This window comes from Mytilus edulis, chromosome 1, assembly GCF_963676685.1.
Source record: "Mytilus edulis chromosome 1, xbMytEdul2.2, whole genome shotgun sequence".
Classification (NCBI taxonomy): domain Eukaryota; kingdom Metazoa; phylum Mollusca; class Bivalvia; order Mytilida; family Mytilidae; genus Mytilus; species Mytilus edulis.
In genome coordinates this window covers 68,795,749-68,813,364 of record NC_092344.1, presented here as the reverse complement: position 1 = coordinate 68,813,364, position 17,616 = coordinate 68,795,749, and the positions used below count along the sequence as shown (strand labels likewise).

The 17,616-nt window shown below is 32.4% G+C and overlaps 1 protein-coding gene across 1 annotated transcript in view; it reads right to left on the bottom strand.

Annotated features, from left to right (window-relative positions):
• Window positions 1-241: 241 nt before the first annotated feature.
• The window catches only part of LOC139529808 (neurogenic locus notch homolog protein 2-like), a 43,853-nt gene continuing 26,478 nt past the window's right edge, over window positions 242-17,616 (bottom strand). Inside the window, exons 7-10 of the mRNA XM_071325759.1 lie at window positions 17,263-17,463; window positions 3,777-3,899; window positions 2,565-2,595; window positions 242-1,561 (exon numbers count right to left, since the gene is read on the bottom strand). Of these exons, the coding sequence (XP_071181860.1) occupies window positions 1,432-1,561; window positions 2,565-2,595; window positions 3,777-3,899; window positions 17,263-17,463 (485 nt within the window). The 3' untranslated portion in view covers window positions 242-1,431. The remainder of the gene's footprint in view (window positions 1,562-2,564; window positions 2,596-3,776; window positions 3,900-17,262; window positions 17,464-17,616) is intronic.

Below are 17,616 nucleotides of genomic sequence, written 5' to 3'. Positions count from 1 at the left end.
CTAAATTTTTGTGGTTAGTTTGATTTTCTTCTTCGATATAAAGGAAGTCTCATATAGATGTATATCAGGCATAATTAGGTTCGAAAAGTTTATCCATACCAACCAAATGGTTGCTTAAGGGTCGATACATATATAATGTATTTCTCTACACTAGATCATTTCTCAATATGAATATTGACGATACAATAACCCAAAACTATTTGTTTTTATAGTAAAAAATAGATCAAACACATTATTGTTATGCTTATTTATATTTGAGTATTTGTATAGAACATGCACACAAACAAAGAACACTTTACACCACATTCAATGTTGGAATTGGTATTATATTATCATTTGTACTTTTAGACTATTAGACTCTTTGTATACACGATAAAATTGAAAATAGAAATTGGGAATGTGCCAAATAGACACAATTCGAATAAAGAGTAAAAGAAAACTAGCCAACCAATGGGTCTTTTGCACATCAAGAAAATCTTGAACCCGGACTTCCGCTGGCCCTTATAAAATTGTGTACTAGCTCAGTGAAACTGGACGTCTTAATAAACTCCAAAACATATAAACTGAAATTTAAATTGTTGCAACACTAACAAAGGTCAGATGCTCATGATTTGGGACAGGTACAAGATGCGGCAGTGTTAAACATACTTTGCGAGATCTCAGATATGTCTAGCAAATGTAGATTTAACAAACATAAAGCGTATGAGAGGATAATTAGTTATCAAAGGTACCAGGATTATAATTGAGTACGCCAGACGCGCGTTTCCTAGAATAGATGCCTTTATCGTACATGTACGTTTGTTTTTCATTTTAAATCAAAATCGAACACATGAAACATTCATCTTTTTTGGTAAATATTTCGCAAGAATTAGATAAAATTGGCCACTTAGATTATGACATGCACTTCAACCATTTAACGGTCTGGATTAATCAATTAACAATAAACTTTACAATGTTTTCTCTATGTTGTACCAGAAAACAAGATCTTTGAATATGGTAGTTTACCAGTTTTTGCCATTAAAAAATAATTTTGACAATATGAAACTATGAACAGATTTTGTAATATATGCCAGAAATGGGCTTGCTAATTGCTATATACCATGACAATATTTTGGTATAAAACGGAAATAAAGCTTCCATAAAGACTCACGGTTGATAATTTACGAACAAAATCTACTCATAACTAAATCATCTGGACTTAAGCATATTCATAATCACACCCGAATACGGAAGAGTAGTATATATCGGTATATCAGGGCATTGATCTGTAAATCTTGTAATATGTTCAGACTTCTATCATGTCTTTGTTACATTAAGTAGCGCACATACATATTTCTGCATTCACTATCCTATGTTCGTCCGTCTAATATTATTCATTTTTGTTACTTTTTAACATTGTTTGTTGTCCTATTAGTAAAACACACTAATCGCTTATTGATTGACGTATGTTGTATCTATCTGGTCATACACATTTGATGATTGTGGTGTCATGAGATCCTGATAGGTGGATACATTTTCCATTTGAACATGCTGAACATCGTCATATTGTTGCTGCTCATGACTACCAAAATAAAAAAAATATGTTTTTATAAATATTGTCTACATAAAATTGAAGTAATCGAACTATATTTGATGAGTACTCGTTTATGAAATTGTACATATTTGTGAAGATGTAAGTAGTATATACATCTTTATTACATGACTACTGACTACGTTATTTTTTCTCTGTTTTTTAATTAGCTAAAGGCAAATTTAAAATTCGTTTGTTAAACAATAACATCAACGCGAAAAAAGTCATGAGATGTCTGTAGGTGTATCAGCAATTGTATCTATCAGGGTGATAACTTCAAACGATTTTGATAAACACAAAATACAAACAATACGAGAAATAGCATTTGTTACTTTGAAAGTTTTACTTAGTTTTATAATAAACTCATCATAGATACAAGGATTGAAATTTTGTATTCGCACCATACGCGCGTTATAAAAGATTTTCAAGATTTGATTGTTGACATGCATAATACGAAGGCAGAAATGTACAACCAACAGCTTAGGGACGGAAAAGTTCCTGTTCATTACTTGGAGTTCACTTACGATGTTATGGTATAATATATAACATTCTGGTCGTTTCTCGTGCAACCTCTGAAAACGTTTTTTTTTCATTTTCAAATGGTAGTTCGAAGCCAATTTTGAATTAAAATTTGTTGAAATATTATGTCTTATTATAAGAAAATCAACATAAATCCCTCCTGTTAGAATTAATTACAATTTGTTATGCTACAGGATTATGATGAGAAGAACAAAACCCGTAACATGCCAACAACTTGTTTGAGTGAACCAATATTAATCAAAGAAATTCCATCTATATAATCGTTGACAACAGTATTGTACCTGTGAAACATTTTAATAAGTCTTTCTAATTGTTTTGTAAGCTGTTGGGTTATTAACGGCATTTTTGTGTTTTTGTATAGAATATTATCATGAAAGATAAGATGGGATACTCTACCGAAGGAGCATGTGACAAAAAAGAAGAATCAAATTTTACATTTATATTAAGTTCATACCTTTGTGTATCAACTGCGTTATTTTCTTTTCCTGCAAAAACGATTACTAAAAAATAATATAAACATATATAGAAAGTAGACTTTTCTCTCAATTAAAAAAAAATATATATTCTGAGAAGAAACAGTTTTGAGAAATTAAAATTATATATTCTTAGTCGATTAAAAACTAGTGTTCGCAACATGAAACCGTTGAAAGTAGGAGGGATTGATAAATGTGATACCAAATAACAAATCTGAATAAGGAAGAGCTGTGAATAACAAAAAAACAAAAAAAACTCAACGAAAAATTCAAAACGAATAGACCTTTAACAAACGGCAGTATCAAAGGCTCAGACGAATGTAAACAATTGTCACATACAGGCATTTTCTTATATATTTTTACCTGATTAAAAATGTATATTTAAGATTTACGTCTGACTCAACGAATTGTTATGGTTCTTTTGAAAAAATGTCAACTTACCAGGAATCATTATTTTGACTGTTAACTGATTAGTTTGTGGTCATACTTCTAAATTGTGTGTGGTTAGCGGGAACCATGCAACATGAAATCATCGTCTTTGGTTTGATGCGTCTATGGTTATTCTTTTGGTCATTTATAAAACCGTATTGAAATTTTTGTCTTCTTTTTAATTCTAAATCTTATGTAGGTACTTCCATTCACTATTACCAATAGTCGTTTGCATGTTTTGCTTGTCATGAGTCCTGATTGTTTGTTTTAAAATTTAATACCCGTATTATTTCGTACATTTTGTACAAACATTACCTTGAATTTGACAGTTGTAGGTAATTAATCCTACATTTTATTGCAGTAAATCATTTCTGTTTCATAAACATATGTCTTGGGTTTTCCAGAGCACCATTATTCTTTTTATTTAGGGTTTCTATAGAATATTTTGTAAACTTGAGGTTACATGGTTACTAAAGCTTGTACACAGGTTAAATAAGGGGAGACATTTGGTTAGTTAACTTCCAGTGATGGTTATTTTGTTATATGCAATGACATGTTATGTGAATTGTTTTTTTATAGTGCTGGCCAGGATAACACTTTACTCATCATTATTATTGCTCATGCCAAATACTTCTTTATTTGAACAGATAAATTCTGCACGATTTTTTGCAAAGTACAAATTTAAAAAAGACTAATAGGGGAAAATCATTTTTTATTGTCATCTTTTTAAAACATACATTCAATAAGGATATTATATTTCATACCTCGTTTTCTCTGAACAAAAAAAGACACCGCGACTGTCATCAGAACTCCTAACAGAATGCCTCCAATAAAAAGACCAACCTGTGTGGGTAAACCACTATCGGATTCCATTGTCTTTGCTGAGACTGAAAAAAAACTAGGATGATTGATATCACGGAAAATTTCGTACATTTCTTCTTCTGAATTCAAATTATTATTTTAGGTACTAGTATATTTTTTAGCTAGTAATACGAAAAATTATTATGGTAGATCGAAAATTTCTATGTTTATTTTATTTAACTGATATTGGTCTTGTATATTCAAATACTGACTGTCCATGACATTCACCATGCTCATGGCATCAAATAAAAACATTGAAGAAATAACATAAGCATATTCATCCACACTCATCCAAGACTTACTCACTATATTTTTGATACATGAAACAATAACACATGGGACCGATTAATAAATTAGTCTCAGAAACATATAATCTTTAACAGGTCGAGAACTCTAGATTTCTTTACGTCAGAATATATTTGCATAGTAATTTCCCAAACACAAGGCCAATACGGTCTTGAAAAACTGACCAATCGACTCAAAGAGCTACAATGCATTGTGGGCTACTACAAGTTTACTACAACCGGAAAACACGTGGAATCAGTGGAAGAACTATCAACTAGTGTCTGGGACTCTTAAAATATATGTTTTCGTTCTGCGAATGTGATTATTGTAAAATATATAACATAGTCTTCAATTTACATGCTCAGATTAAAAAAGTATTGTTTACGGGCTTCACTATTCGACTTTCTTTTTCACCTTGTTAAAGTTGTTGAACAGGTTTTTTTTCATTGTTATATGCATTGTACCTTTGCAATAATTTTACGACCTGAAACAGTGAAATTTTAGATGAAATGACCACTGTCCACTATGAAATTTTTTGAGCTCTTTTAAACCTGTATAATGTCATTTCAAAATCAGTTCTGCCTAGAAAAACACGAAAACTTTCATTGAAACACTTCTTTCTGTACTGGATGTGAAATTTTTTATCAGGACCCGAACTGAAAGTAAGAACATCATAATATTCGTTATGCTAAAAACAAGTGTTATGAAAGCCGCATGGCTGATCCAGCCATTTTAAAAAGGGGGTCTTAACCCAGGACAAAAGGGGGTGGGGTGGTTCCAACTACATGTCCCCATTAAAAATGCATTGATCGTTCAAAAAAGGTGGGTCCAACCCCCGACCCCCTCCCCCCTTTGGATCCACCACTGAGCTTACTACATTTTGTATAGCTCATCCATCGATGTCCGTTTGTTGCTAATTTTATCACAAAGTATACCTCAGAGGTTTTTTATCGTTCGGTTGCTGTCTTGTTGACGTATGTGAAATATCTTCAATATTTGAAGCCTCTGAATCACAGTGGGTGCCATATTACCTATTATTTTTATTCTAAAAAGTGCTTTGTATATAGAAATAAGTAGATGAGGTATGAGTGCCAAATGAGACATCTTTCCAAAAAAGACACAATCTAGTAAAGAAAGAAGTCATAGGTTCAATGCCGAAAAGTACGCTATAAATGACCCAAAAATAACTTAAACTGTAAAACAATTAAAAAAAAAAAGGCCCAATATAATATATAAAAGGAGAAGAGAAGAAATCTATCTAATAAATAAAAACGTATATAGGTTTGTATATATAAGAACCTGTAGTTTAGTGGTTGTCGTTTGTTTATGTGTTACATATTTGTTTTTCATTCATTGTGTTATATGATTTGAATTGTTTTACATTGTCATATCGGGGCCTTTTATAGCTAACTATGCGGTATGGGCTTTGGTCATTGTTGAAGGCCGTACGGTGACCTACAAATGTTAATTTCTGTGTCATTTTGGTCTCTTGTGGACAATTGTCCCATTGGCAAACATACCACATCTTCTTTTTTATATTAGATCCAACGCTGCAATTTTCACAAAACATAACAAATTTCCACCTCGTCGCATATACATATGAATAACATTATTACAGCTTATTTCCTCCTGCATGTAGAGAAAAACTTTGGTTAGCTTGCTTGATTTGTTTGTATATTGTACAATCATTTTAGGATAACAACCAATTAAATTCAAATATGAAATATACAAGTTAAACTATGCCTATATATATATTGTTTAAAGATGTCAATCTTATTTTCAAAGCTTGTATAAACAACTATACACACAAAGCAAGCAAGCCAACCAAAGTTGTACTTTGCAAGCATTAGGAAATCAGCTGTAATGATTTTATTCAGTTTGGCAAATGTCCGAGCCCGTTAAAAAACGAAAACAAATGAAACTGCATGTACAGTTGCTGACTTCACTACCTTTAAAACAAGGGAACAGTTTGGAAGTCTTATATACTGAAATGTGACAAAATAAATACTTATGGATTTTGTTAACACTCCCATGTATGTAAATATTTCTTCGCCTTTTTTACGAACACAAAATTCAAGGATCATACATTTGCTTGTAATTATCTATACGGAAATTGCTGTACTCGTGAATATTAGCACCGGCTGTGATCGACGGCTTATTTAACACTAGTAAGTTTGTCTCATGGGTAATTGTGTTTTTCGCTGTTGTTTCGTTGCTGTCTGTTGGACATGAAATATCCGTTCCATCATCAAACATATTAATGGCTATATATCGGGTAATTCAAACAATTTTTTCTTCGCATAGAAACAACTCTTCGTTAATCTAAGCATGGAAGGAATACTTTGTGTCACGAACTATAAATGAGGATACACAAAATGAAAAACTGAGCGAAATTGTGAATCCCGCACTGCACGAAAAAATGTGTTGTATTTCAGTAAATGACACGTGTTCACGGTTGATTGTAAACATGTAGTAGTCCATCATGCATTGTTACTCATTTAGTGGATTGGTCAAAAACCTAGGTAAAAATAAATTGCGTCACATGTAAATAAACAATTACATGTGCGAGAACATAAGTATGCTAATTTATGCATTTCCATATAAGGTAGTGGTCCCGACCTGTTTAAACTCGACGTTCACAAATAAGCAACACTTTGTTGTGAATATAAACTCAGGTATTCTACGTCACACATGTAAAGTACAAACATATACATGTGCAGTATACTTTTGAACTTAGTAAACACGCTAACATTATGAAAATATCTAAAGTGACTACACCTTTTGACATTTCTTTTCTTTTGTAAAAATCGTTTTGCTTTGTTTCATAAAAAAAAAAAAAAAACTTGTCTTAGGGAGAGAAAAGTTAACAAACATTAATCGGATTCCAACAAAACATTCTTTGAAACTAACATTATCAAGATTCACAACTCTTCATATACAGCATGATTGTACGTTGAGAGGACTTGTTGTTCAAATAACAATCGACACTTCCATGTGAACCGACTATGCTTCTCTTTTTATTGGCTTTTTTCATTTATGCAAAAGAGGCTGATTTCATATATGAGCTTTTTATGAAGAATAAAAAGACATTAGCATTATGTTAAATGATTGTAAGTTTAAGGATACTGTGTTGAAGACATATATCCCTTTGAACATGAAATACATGATGCGACTATTAAAGTTAAGTCACCTTATATCTTGACTTACATTCAGCAATTAACAATGAGTGTCTTTTGAGAACAAACAATTTCGACAGAAGAGATGATTGAAGCTTCGGAACTGTAAACTATGTAACATACACTTTCAGCGCTTACTTGTGTAGAGTATACATATACCAATTGATGCGATCTTTTGGAGAATGCATGGCCAACCATTATTTCCTTGATGCATGTACAGGGTTGCTGTCCACAAGCAAATTATTAAACCAAGAGTTGCGAATTGTAAAAATGAAATCATCTCTCCGAAAAACGAATAAAACGCCTTCACAAGTTAGTTGCCCGTTTTTGAATGTATGTTTCAATATATTTTTCGAATGTTACAAACACAATTACACTTGTCACTGGGTTTTTTGAACTACATAACGGATGCCACTAGTGGAGCAGGATCTACCTGCCTTTTAGTTTAACTGAAACAATCCTCACTTTTTGTTTGTTCGTGTTGATCAGTCTTTAGATTTATATGTTGAATTTTGTATAATTTTGTTTGTCGTTTGGTCGGTTCTGGGTTTGCCATGTCGTTGCAAGTTTATTGTCCACGTTTCATTCTGTATCCTTCGCCTCTCCTTTATGCAGATATCGCAATAGATTAGTAACCATTAATTCGGTAATGGCATACAAACAGATTTTATTTGATTGACATTTGCTGTTTAAATTTTTGAAAATCATTTCAAATTAAGGACTATATCTGCCTCACGCTAAACTTTAGATTTCTTTTCTTATAATCTGAAGTTTTTTAATCACTAGCTTTGCAACATTTGTAAAAGGTTTAGAACAAATTTTATTAATTTATTAAGTGGGTTGACATTGAAAATTATATATGCATGAATTGAAATAACTGATGCAATATATTACAGTTAGAAAATATAAATGAATTGTTTTAAATAATTCGTAGAACTCTTCTTCAAAACGTGATATCACTTTAACATACAATTGGCCAATGAATTAAAAAGATTCTCATAAGAGCTCAAATATCTCACTAGTTATATGTAAACTGTTTGGTCTTAGTTTTTACTTTCATGTGTTTTATGTTTGTATATACATGTATTATATAACTGACCATTATTGCAGTGTACTGTGTGTATCTATCTATTGTATTGTTCGAGATAATTCAGATACACAATAAACTCTCAAAACGCGTCAATTAAGGTGGCTTCCGATACTAAGGAAGATAACACCGTTTTACTGATGTAAACTGGTTCCCTATTTTAATCTTAGGATATATCGCCTATATATTTACAGTTCTGTTGTCGTCTGGTGATAACGTGCGTAAACAACTACAGCTGTTCGCCCGGAAGAGAAAGGTTTATAAAAAAGGATAAATTTATGCGTTCTTTTAAAATGAAGAATTAAATAGTTTCAGGCCGAAAGTTTACACAGTAATGATGATATGTGGATGTTTTACGGATATTGCGGACTGAAAAAACTATTTACAGACCTGTGTCTGTTTGTCGTTTGGCCTTCATCTTACTTCGACTGCGTCGTTGTGACTGGTACGGATTATCAGGTCGTTCTGTTAAAATGGCGGCTTGTATTGCTACTTTTGATTCAATGTTGACGGGCGATGTGTGTGGTGGTGTGCGCAGCAGGTCTGGGTCGTTGATCGAAGTCGATCCTACTGCGCTTGCCCCTGTCTGTTGTGGGGGTGTAGTATACCAGGCGATGGCAGAACTTGTTTGGGTTGTAAGGACTGGTGAAAATATTCTTATTGACTACAACCTCAACTGGTTCCCCTTTGTACTTTGTTGGTGTAAGTACTTGTTTGACTATGGTGTCACTTTCCTCGGTTTACGTGATGTGGTCTACGCTGGTGGTTTGTTGATATTCAGCAGCAGGTACAACGGCCGTTTTGTTGGCCATCCACTGGATGTAACGGTTAGCGTTACGTCTTTTGGTAGATGGTGCCTTGTTCTTGCTTTTCATGGCCGGCTCAGGTTTAATAGATGTAGTATCTGGTTCCTTGACCTTGATCCAAGTGATGCTGAACCGATACTTGGTCAAAACTGGTTGTGAATTTATATTCCTGCTCTTTTCCATCCAACTTTATTGTTACCAATAAGGTTTTTAGTTCATTAGGTAGTTCCATAATGTCGGTCCATGATGTGTACGATTCTAAGTTCAACTCACTATTTTAAATGATTCTCAATTTATATGATGTATGGTTTCATGTCTTGTATAAATGAACCTGCCCTTGTCTGGGGTTTGTGTGGTTTGAGGGTAAAGAACATTATTTTGAGGGAAAGTGCTGACCAATTTTTTTATGAAGCTGGACTTTGAAATTTTCTGGAATTTTGACCCTGGAAGTTATATATCATTTTTGCAATGAACAGAAAGACATCTTTTCTTTTTAGTTTTACATCCAAAAGGGGAGGATTATTTTGTAAATGATTATTTGGTAGCAATTTATCATAAATGAAATTAGAATTGAAAAAAGAAAACAAATACAGTCATGATGATTCATCAACAGAAATAATGTTTTACAAACTCAAAATATAAGTTGTCTTTATTTTATAACCAGAATTTTCATATTAATTCATCTTTTGCATGATATCACAGAACAAGACTCAAGACGCGTCAATTAAGGTGGCTTCCGATACATGGGAAGATAACAACGTTTTACTGATGTAAAACTGGTTCCCTATTTTAATCTTAGGATATATCGCCTATATATTTGAGTTGCGGTTACAGTTCTGTTGTCGTCTGGTTATAACGTGTGTAAACAACTACAGTTGTTCGCCCGGAAGAGAAAGGTTTATCAAAAAAGGATAAATGCATGCGTTCTTTAAAAATGAAGAATATGAATAGTTTCAGCCTGAAAGTTCAAACAGTGATGATGATATGTGGATGTTTTACGGATATTGCGGACTGAAAAAAAAACCAAACTTTTTACAGACCTGTGTCTGTTTGTCGTTTGGCCTTCATCTTACTCCGCATGCGTTGCTGTGGCTGGTACTGAGATCAGGTCGTTCTGATAACATGGCGGCATGTATTGCCTTTTTTTATTCAATGTTGACGGGCGATGTGTGTGGTGGTGTGCGCAGCAGGTCTGGGTCGTTGATCGAAGTCGATCCTACTGCGCTTGCCTCTGTCTGTTGTGGAGGTGTAGTATACCAGGCGATGACAGGACTTGTTTGGGTTGTAAGACTGGTGACAATATCTTTATTCACTACAACCCCAACTGGTCCCCCTTTGTACTTTGTTGGTGTAAGTACTTGACCGACTATGGTGTCTCTTGCCTCGGTTTGCGTGATGTGGTCTACGCTGGTGGTTAGCAGGTACAACGGCCGTTTTGTTGGCCATCTACTGGGTGTAACGGTTAGCGTTGCGTCTTCTGGTAGATGGTGGCTTGTTCTTGCTTTTCAGGGCCGGCTGAAGTTTAATAGATGTAGTATCTGATTCCTTGACCTTGATCCAAGTGAGCTGACCGATACTTGGTAAGAACTGGTGGTGAATTTATATTCCGGCTCTTTTCCATCCAACTTTATTGTTACCAATAAGGCTTTCAGTTCATTAGGTAGTTCCATAATGTCTGTCAATGATGTGTATGATTCTAAGTTCAACTCACTATCTTTAATGATTCTCAATTTATAAGGTGTATGTTGTCATGTCTTGTATAAATGAACCTGCCCTGGTCTGGGGTTTGTGTGGTTTGAGGGTAAAAAACATTATTTTAAAAGGAAGTGCTGCCCATTTTTTTATGAAGCTGGACTTTGAAATTTTCTTGAATTTTGACCCTGGAAGTTATATATCATTTTTGCAATGAACAGAAAGACATCTATGCTTTTTAGTTTTACATCCAAAAGGGGAGGATTATTTTGGAAATAATTATTTGGTAGCAATTTATCATAAATGAAATTAGACTTGAAAAAAGAAAACAAATACAGTCATGATAATTCATCAACAGCAATAATGTTTTACAAACTCAGAATATTAGTTGTCTTTATTTTATAATCAGAATTTTCATATTAATTCATCTTTTGCATGTGATCATAGACCAAGGGGTCTGGTACCTTACAGATTTAGTCATTTAAAACACACCTAGAATGAGGTGTAGAATCTGAGACTACTATAACACTGAAACTACTAAATGTATAACTGTGTTATAGTAGTCTCAGGTAGAATGCAGGATAATGCATGAAGGCAAAAAAGAAAACGAGGAAGGGGCACCAACCCTCACTCCACATTTTTAGAAAGGTTTATGAGTCTGTGATCTATAATTAAAAAGGCAAACATGAATTTAAAATCATATGATATAAATTAAAAAAAAATAATTGTATATTTCAAATAAAATTATAAACTCAAGTCTAAATAGTTTATAGTTTATCTAATTAACCAATGCGCAGACTGACATTTCATATCATATTGTTCAGGAATGATACATGCAGGAATTGGTTCCACACATTTAAACAATATCCTAAATGGATTGAATGTACTTTCTGTAAATTCATCAAACATATATAAAGAAAAGGAGAATTAATGAAACTGGAAAGAATATAGTAGCAGTTGCAAAAGGAATCCTGTATATTAATTCAGGAGAAGAAACACTTTTTGAACGTGGTTAATATAATGAATAATTGGAAGGTAATTAAATCTTTAGTTTTAAATAATTTCAAAGTACTTTTTTGATAATTTTCCAAAGTAGTATGGCGTTCATTAACACTGAACTAGTATATAATTGGTTGGGGGCCAGCTGAAGGAGGCCTCCGTGTGCGGGAATTTCTCGCTACATTGAAGACCTGTTAGTGACCTTCTGCTGTTGTCTTTTCTAATGTCGGGTTGTTGTCTTTTTGACATATTCCCCATTTCCATTCTCAATTTTATAAAGTAAAATGAGGAATATAATCATAAAAATGACTTCACAGATCTTGGTAATCATTTCAAGTTAAGGGTCAATATTTCATATTAATTTTGTGGTAAAGCAGTGTTATATACATGTATACACTTAAAGACTTTCATGTATAGATCATGACAGAATTTATTTCAACAATAATATTGAACTAGAATAAGTTACATTTGTATTTAGTAAATAAAGTTTATATTTATGGATAATTTCATTAAAATTAATGAAATCAATTTGGTTTTGAAAGCCTTTATACATTATTATTACAAATTTCATTGTTAACCAGTTAATTTTAAATGTAATATGTTTTAGCTATAGTATTTGAACACTGCATTATCATACTTTTATTCATTTATTTGGTACTACTTTTTTCATTAGGTTGAAGCCAGTTTTGTTGCAGAATGGCAAATGTTTGGTACTGGTAGGAACTATAAAAGTTATGTAGGTAAATTTAAAGAATTTAGACTTTAACTTTATTAATAGAAAAGCAATTCCCAAATATCAAGGTCAAAGTGAAAATTGTAGATTCTAAACACCCATGTGAAAGCAACAGTCCTCTATGGTGACAGGACGCCATAAATGTACTTAGCAATGATCTTGTTATTATATGGAATATGATTTTTTTTCCGTTTCAATGTGAGTGAATGTATAGCTGTATAATTAATCTATTAAAACAAAAATTGCACTTTTATCATTATTTTCATTATTTTGATATTGAACAACCAAAGTTGATAACAAGTAATATAAAAGTCTCTCCATTATGAATATTATAATTATACTAATTTACTTATTTAATTTGTAATTTTTGTTATATTTCTCTTCAATTGTAGGTCTTATGGTCGTCCTTTAACAGCAGGTTATTAGCAGCAGTTATACATAAAAATGAAGGATGGCTGTCAATGGTAAATACATACATTTTAGGATAATTACATGTAGTTACCTTTGAGAAGAAAAAAAACTTGAGGTTTCATTTGAGACTTTTTAATCTGATAATGGTGTTTTGCTGGCATTAACATTTCTTTTTGGACAATATACTTAGAAGATTCAAATATAAATTGTAGGATCATGTAAACTTGTACACATATGTCACTGACCTACATTTGCCACTTCACTGACTTTGGTTATGTTAAAAATTCAATTTCTTATATATCTCAGCAACTATAAGGTGTCAGATCATGCAAACTTATATACACAGATGACTCTCAGAGTCTCAGTTAGTAGCTCAGCTTTCAGGCTCCAGAAGTTCACAGTGATCAAAATATTACACAATTGATTTGTACTTTATTTTATTATTTAAATATAAAGTATATTATCAAGACTGCCACTGGTTCCTATGTGCCTCAATGAAGATAGCTATGTGATGTAGATTACTTAATATGTTTATCACAAACTTGGTCACATGCTGTATATGTAAGTTTATACCAAAAAGAACAGTTCAACTGTATTGATTTAAGGTAAATGGTCAAGGTCACAGCTATTAAATATATAAACCTTGAATTTGCATTGGACATTATAATGCTCCCTTTATCATGTATATTGCCACTTATATGTCATTCCAAATTTAAACTGGTATATATTTATTTGGAAACGACTTGTTTCCAGTAACCCCGGCTTTAGTACTGGCTTTACAGTTCAAAATTGTTTTTAAATACCAGTTTAAATTACAGGGCTCCATTCATTCGGGATGGATATATAAGTACGTAGCCACGTTCAATTATTTTACCTCATTTGATAAAACTTATTTTTCTAATCATTATTAGACTGCTATTCGTTTGGGAGGCTTAAATATGTAGTTTCTGTTGCAATTGTCCTACCGTTGTCAAATTTGAAATAGTATACCAACTTAGATTGGTAAGAACATTTTTGATTTTTTTGTTTGAGGACTGCCCTCAATGCAGTTATAACATCTAAACTGTCACAACCTTTAGAAATTTAGAGTTGTGCCAGTTAACATAGAAAATAACTATAATTTTCATTTGGCATATCTTTGTAATCTTTGCGCCGTGTTTGGAAATTTTAAAATTGTATCAGCGTCTGTGGTGTTCGCTTAAATTGTATAAATTTCAAGATTTAGAAAACGTTTCTCAGTTTGAATATATTAACATGATTCATTTGACATCGTGCTATTATTGAAGAAGGGTATCAGTTATCCGAAATATCTAATATTTGTTCATTTTATAGTTATTTAATGGTGATGTTGTACCCTTTTTGACTTGCTATATATTATATTTTGTAGTGTACAGAATCATATTACATGATCCATCGCCCTGTAAGATTGATCGTTGATTATTTATTTCTGTCATTTTATATACATATGTAAATATAAACAAGTTTAAATTGAAAACTACGTTCAAACCTATGATTACGTTGGATAAAACCGCAATTTTTATACGTGTGCATGTAAAACAAATTTCATTGTAGAAGGGTCTAAATACAGCACATACAACATTTTCCAAAAGACCAAAAAAATGAAAAAGTATATTTAAACAAAACGCACTTGACTAACTGATACTCTTTAACCCTGATGACTGCCATTGGCGATTGCCAAATAAAATTGATCACAAGATGTAACAAAATGGATCTTAATATAAATTTAATACTAAACAGAAAACAATAAACTTGTGGAAAAGATTGTATGCCACAAACATGAGGTGTCAATATTTTTTGCTACACCAGGTCCGGATTTCGACAATGAATGTCTCTTCAGTGATGTTAGGGATCGAAACAGTATTTGGAAAGCCATATAATTTACCCTCAATTTTAGACAGACTCTTGAATATATATAAAGATCAATGTTAAGATTTTGATTTTCAAACAAGACGTCCTTTAAGAAATAGTAAGTTCACGCAGGTAGCAGCTGTCAGTGAATCAAACCTATGCCAGGGATGTAATATGTAAAGATGTGACATTTTAAATGAAACGAGCAAAATAACTGGTATGTTCCTTCCGTAGTGCCACTTATGTACACTTGTCATGTGTACTATTGTTTTTCTGTTTGTCTTTTTCATTTTTAGCCATGGCGTTGTCAGTTTGTTTTAGATTTATGAGTTTGACTGTCCCTTTGGTATCTTTCGTCCCTCTTTTATAGTAATATGATATATCTGATTGGGAGCAGCCTGTACTATTCAATATTGAAGGATTGACAAATTTGACTGGGAACAAAGTGAACTCTAATTATGCTATGACTATCAATCAGTATTTTACTGAACCAGAGGAGTAAACTATATACATATTTTTAAATATAACAGTCTATATTTTTGCATAATTATTGAGGCATTCAAAATAAAGAAAGTTGAAAAACCTTTGAAAAAGCTATCATTTCATCATTTTTTGGTTATGTTACTACATTGTATGACAACTGAAAATATATGATGTATTATCATTATGCTTCATCAAACTTAAATCATTAATTGAGGACAGGGTGACAAAGTCTTGACATTTTTTTAATCCATTTACTTGCATGACTGTTATCTATGAATCGATCATTGAAAAAAAAATACATGGTGATTTTCGCTAACTTCTGAGTAATTTATTTTGCTCATTTTAGACACAGTAATAGTAATATAAGCTGCATTACAATGTATCAAAATATTTGTTTACATTTACACAGAAGCCATGTGTTGTAGCTCTGAAATCATGGTATTTGATCTCGTATTGTCCGTTGGGTAGTAACTCTTGCACATCAGAATTTTCTAACTTCATGTCCTGTTACCATGGTAACCATTGTTCATAGAAACAAAAAATTGCTTTCATTGGATTGTCTTGTGAAACTGTATTATTCTGTGTAAGTTTAACACAGAATATGACAACATGTGTCACACTTTGTACACCGATTATGAAAGATATTACAAATAACTGTTGTTGATCACTGTGTCGGTAGGGGTCAACAAAACTTTCTCGGTCAAAAAATAGTCTGGTGACCCATAATTTTTTTCTTCATTTTTTTAAAGCTCATTGTTTTGACCATCTTATGTCAAATCAAAAAAAGATATTCATTGGACCAATTTTTTAAAAATTTAAGAAAAAGATCTGTGCATGTTTTTTGTGTGGAGCAGCGTTTATGAAATTGGAGCCGAATTTAATAAATATGAATAAAACTGCCATTATTTGTGTTTTCTTTACATTTTCAATAATAATTTTGTAATTAATGAAGAACAAACATTTCAAAACACTTTCAAAGGCTTGAAAAAAATCCAGAGTTTCTACATCAGGTATGTATTTATGCCTACACGTGATGTACCAACATTGGTGACCGTTACCATGGAAAAGAGTCTGGTGACATACTATTTTGAACTCAAATTTCTATAGAGGCCATAGCAAAGTATATCTGTGCAAATTTAAAAAAAAATTCAATGGTGAAAAAAAATTTGCTGTATCTGTAGGAATCCACCTTAAAATCTGCTCAAGTAGTCATTGAACAGTTTCAGTCATTTTCGCACCATGTTGCAGCTCTTGTATGGCTGATCGTCATTTAACGGTTTCTACATTTCTCTAATATAATTTGACATAATGAAAAATAGTTAAAAAATATTTGAAGTGTGATACTAGATGTAAGAAAATGTTGTTTGAGTGCCAATGAGAACTTCCATCCAAATTTCTTCCAGTTCTTATAAGGACCGTTTCAGTCATTTGAACTTCATGGATATCCAGCAATGCTGATCATTTGATTGTTGACAGTATTTATCTATACTTTGTAGTATAAGATTAGTGGGAAACCCTAAATCTTGTCTATAATTGTTGTTTTAGAACCACAACCTATAATAGATACTATATCATAATCATTTCTCAAGTTTGTTTGAAATACGACAATGACAGACGACGACTACGGTACCTAAGTGCTGACGATACCTCACATGGCCCTACGAGCCAGATAATCTAAACAGTGTAAACATGATGTTATTCCGTTCGTAATATGTGCTTAAACGTCCATGTGATGGATTTATTGTTTTGGTAGCTTATTCAAATCTGGTATTATAACATTGTATAATGCTATGATTCCTTATTTGATGACAAAAGAGTTCATTTAAGAAAATTTTAAAATATACTCACAAGTGTTACAGTACTGTCCTGAAAGTCCAGATACACATCCGTCAGTACAAGTCCCTGTATAAATATCACATTTGTGATTCAAACAGTTCTGTGGATTACATCCCAAAACACACGAACCGTTTTCTGGATAACAGTGTTGATCTATACATGTAGGTGAACATGTTCTACTACAATTTTCACCCCAAAACCCTTGAAAGCATCCTAGAAAATATATGTTAAAAATGACGTTATTAAAACAGGTTTCAAATGAATACTTATTATTTAACATTCAACTATACGTGTAAAGAGGTGAAAGATAGAAAAATGTACCAGAGGGACAGACAAACTTACTGGTAGAAAATAAAGACAACGCCA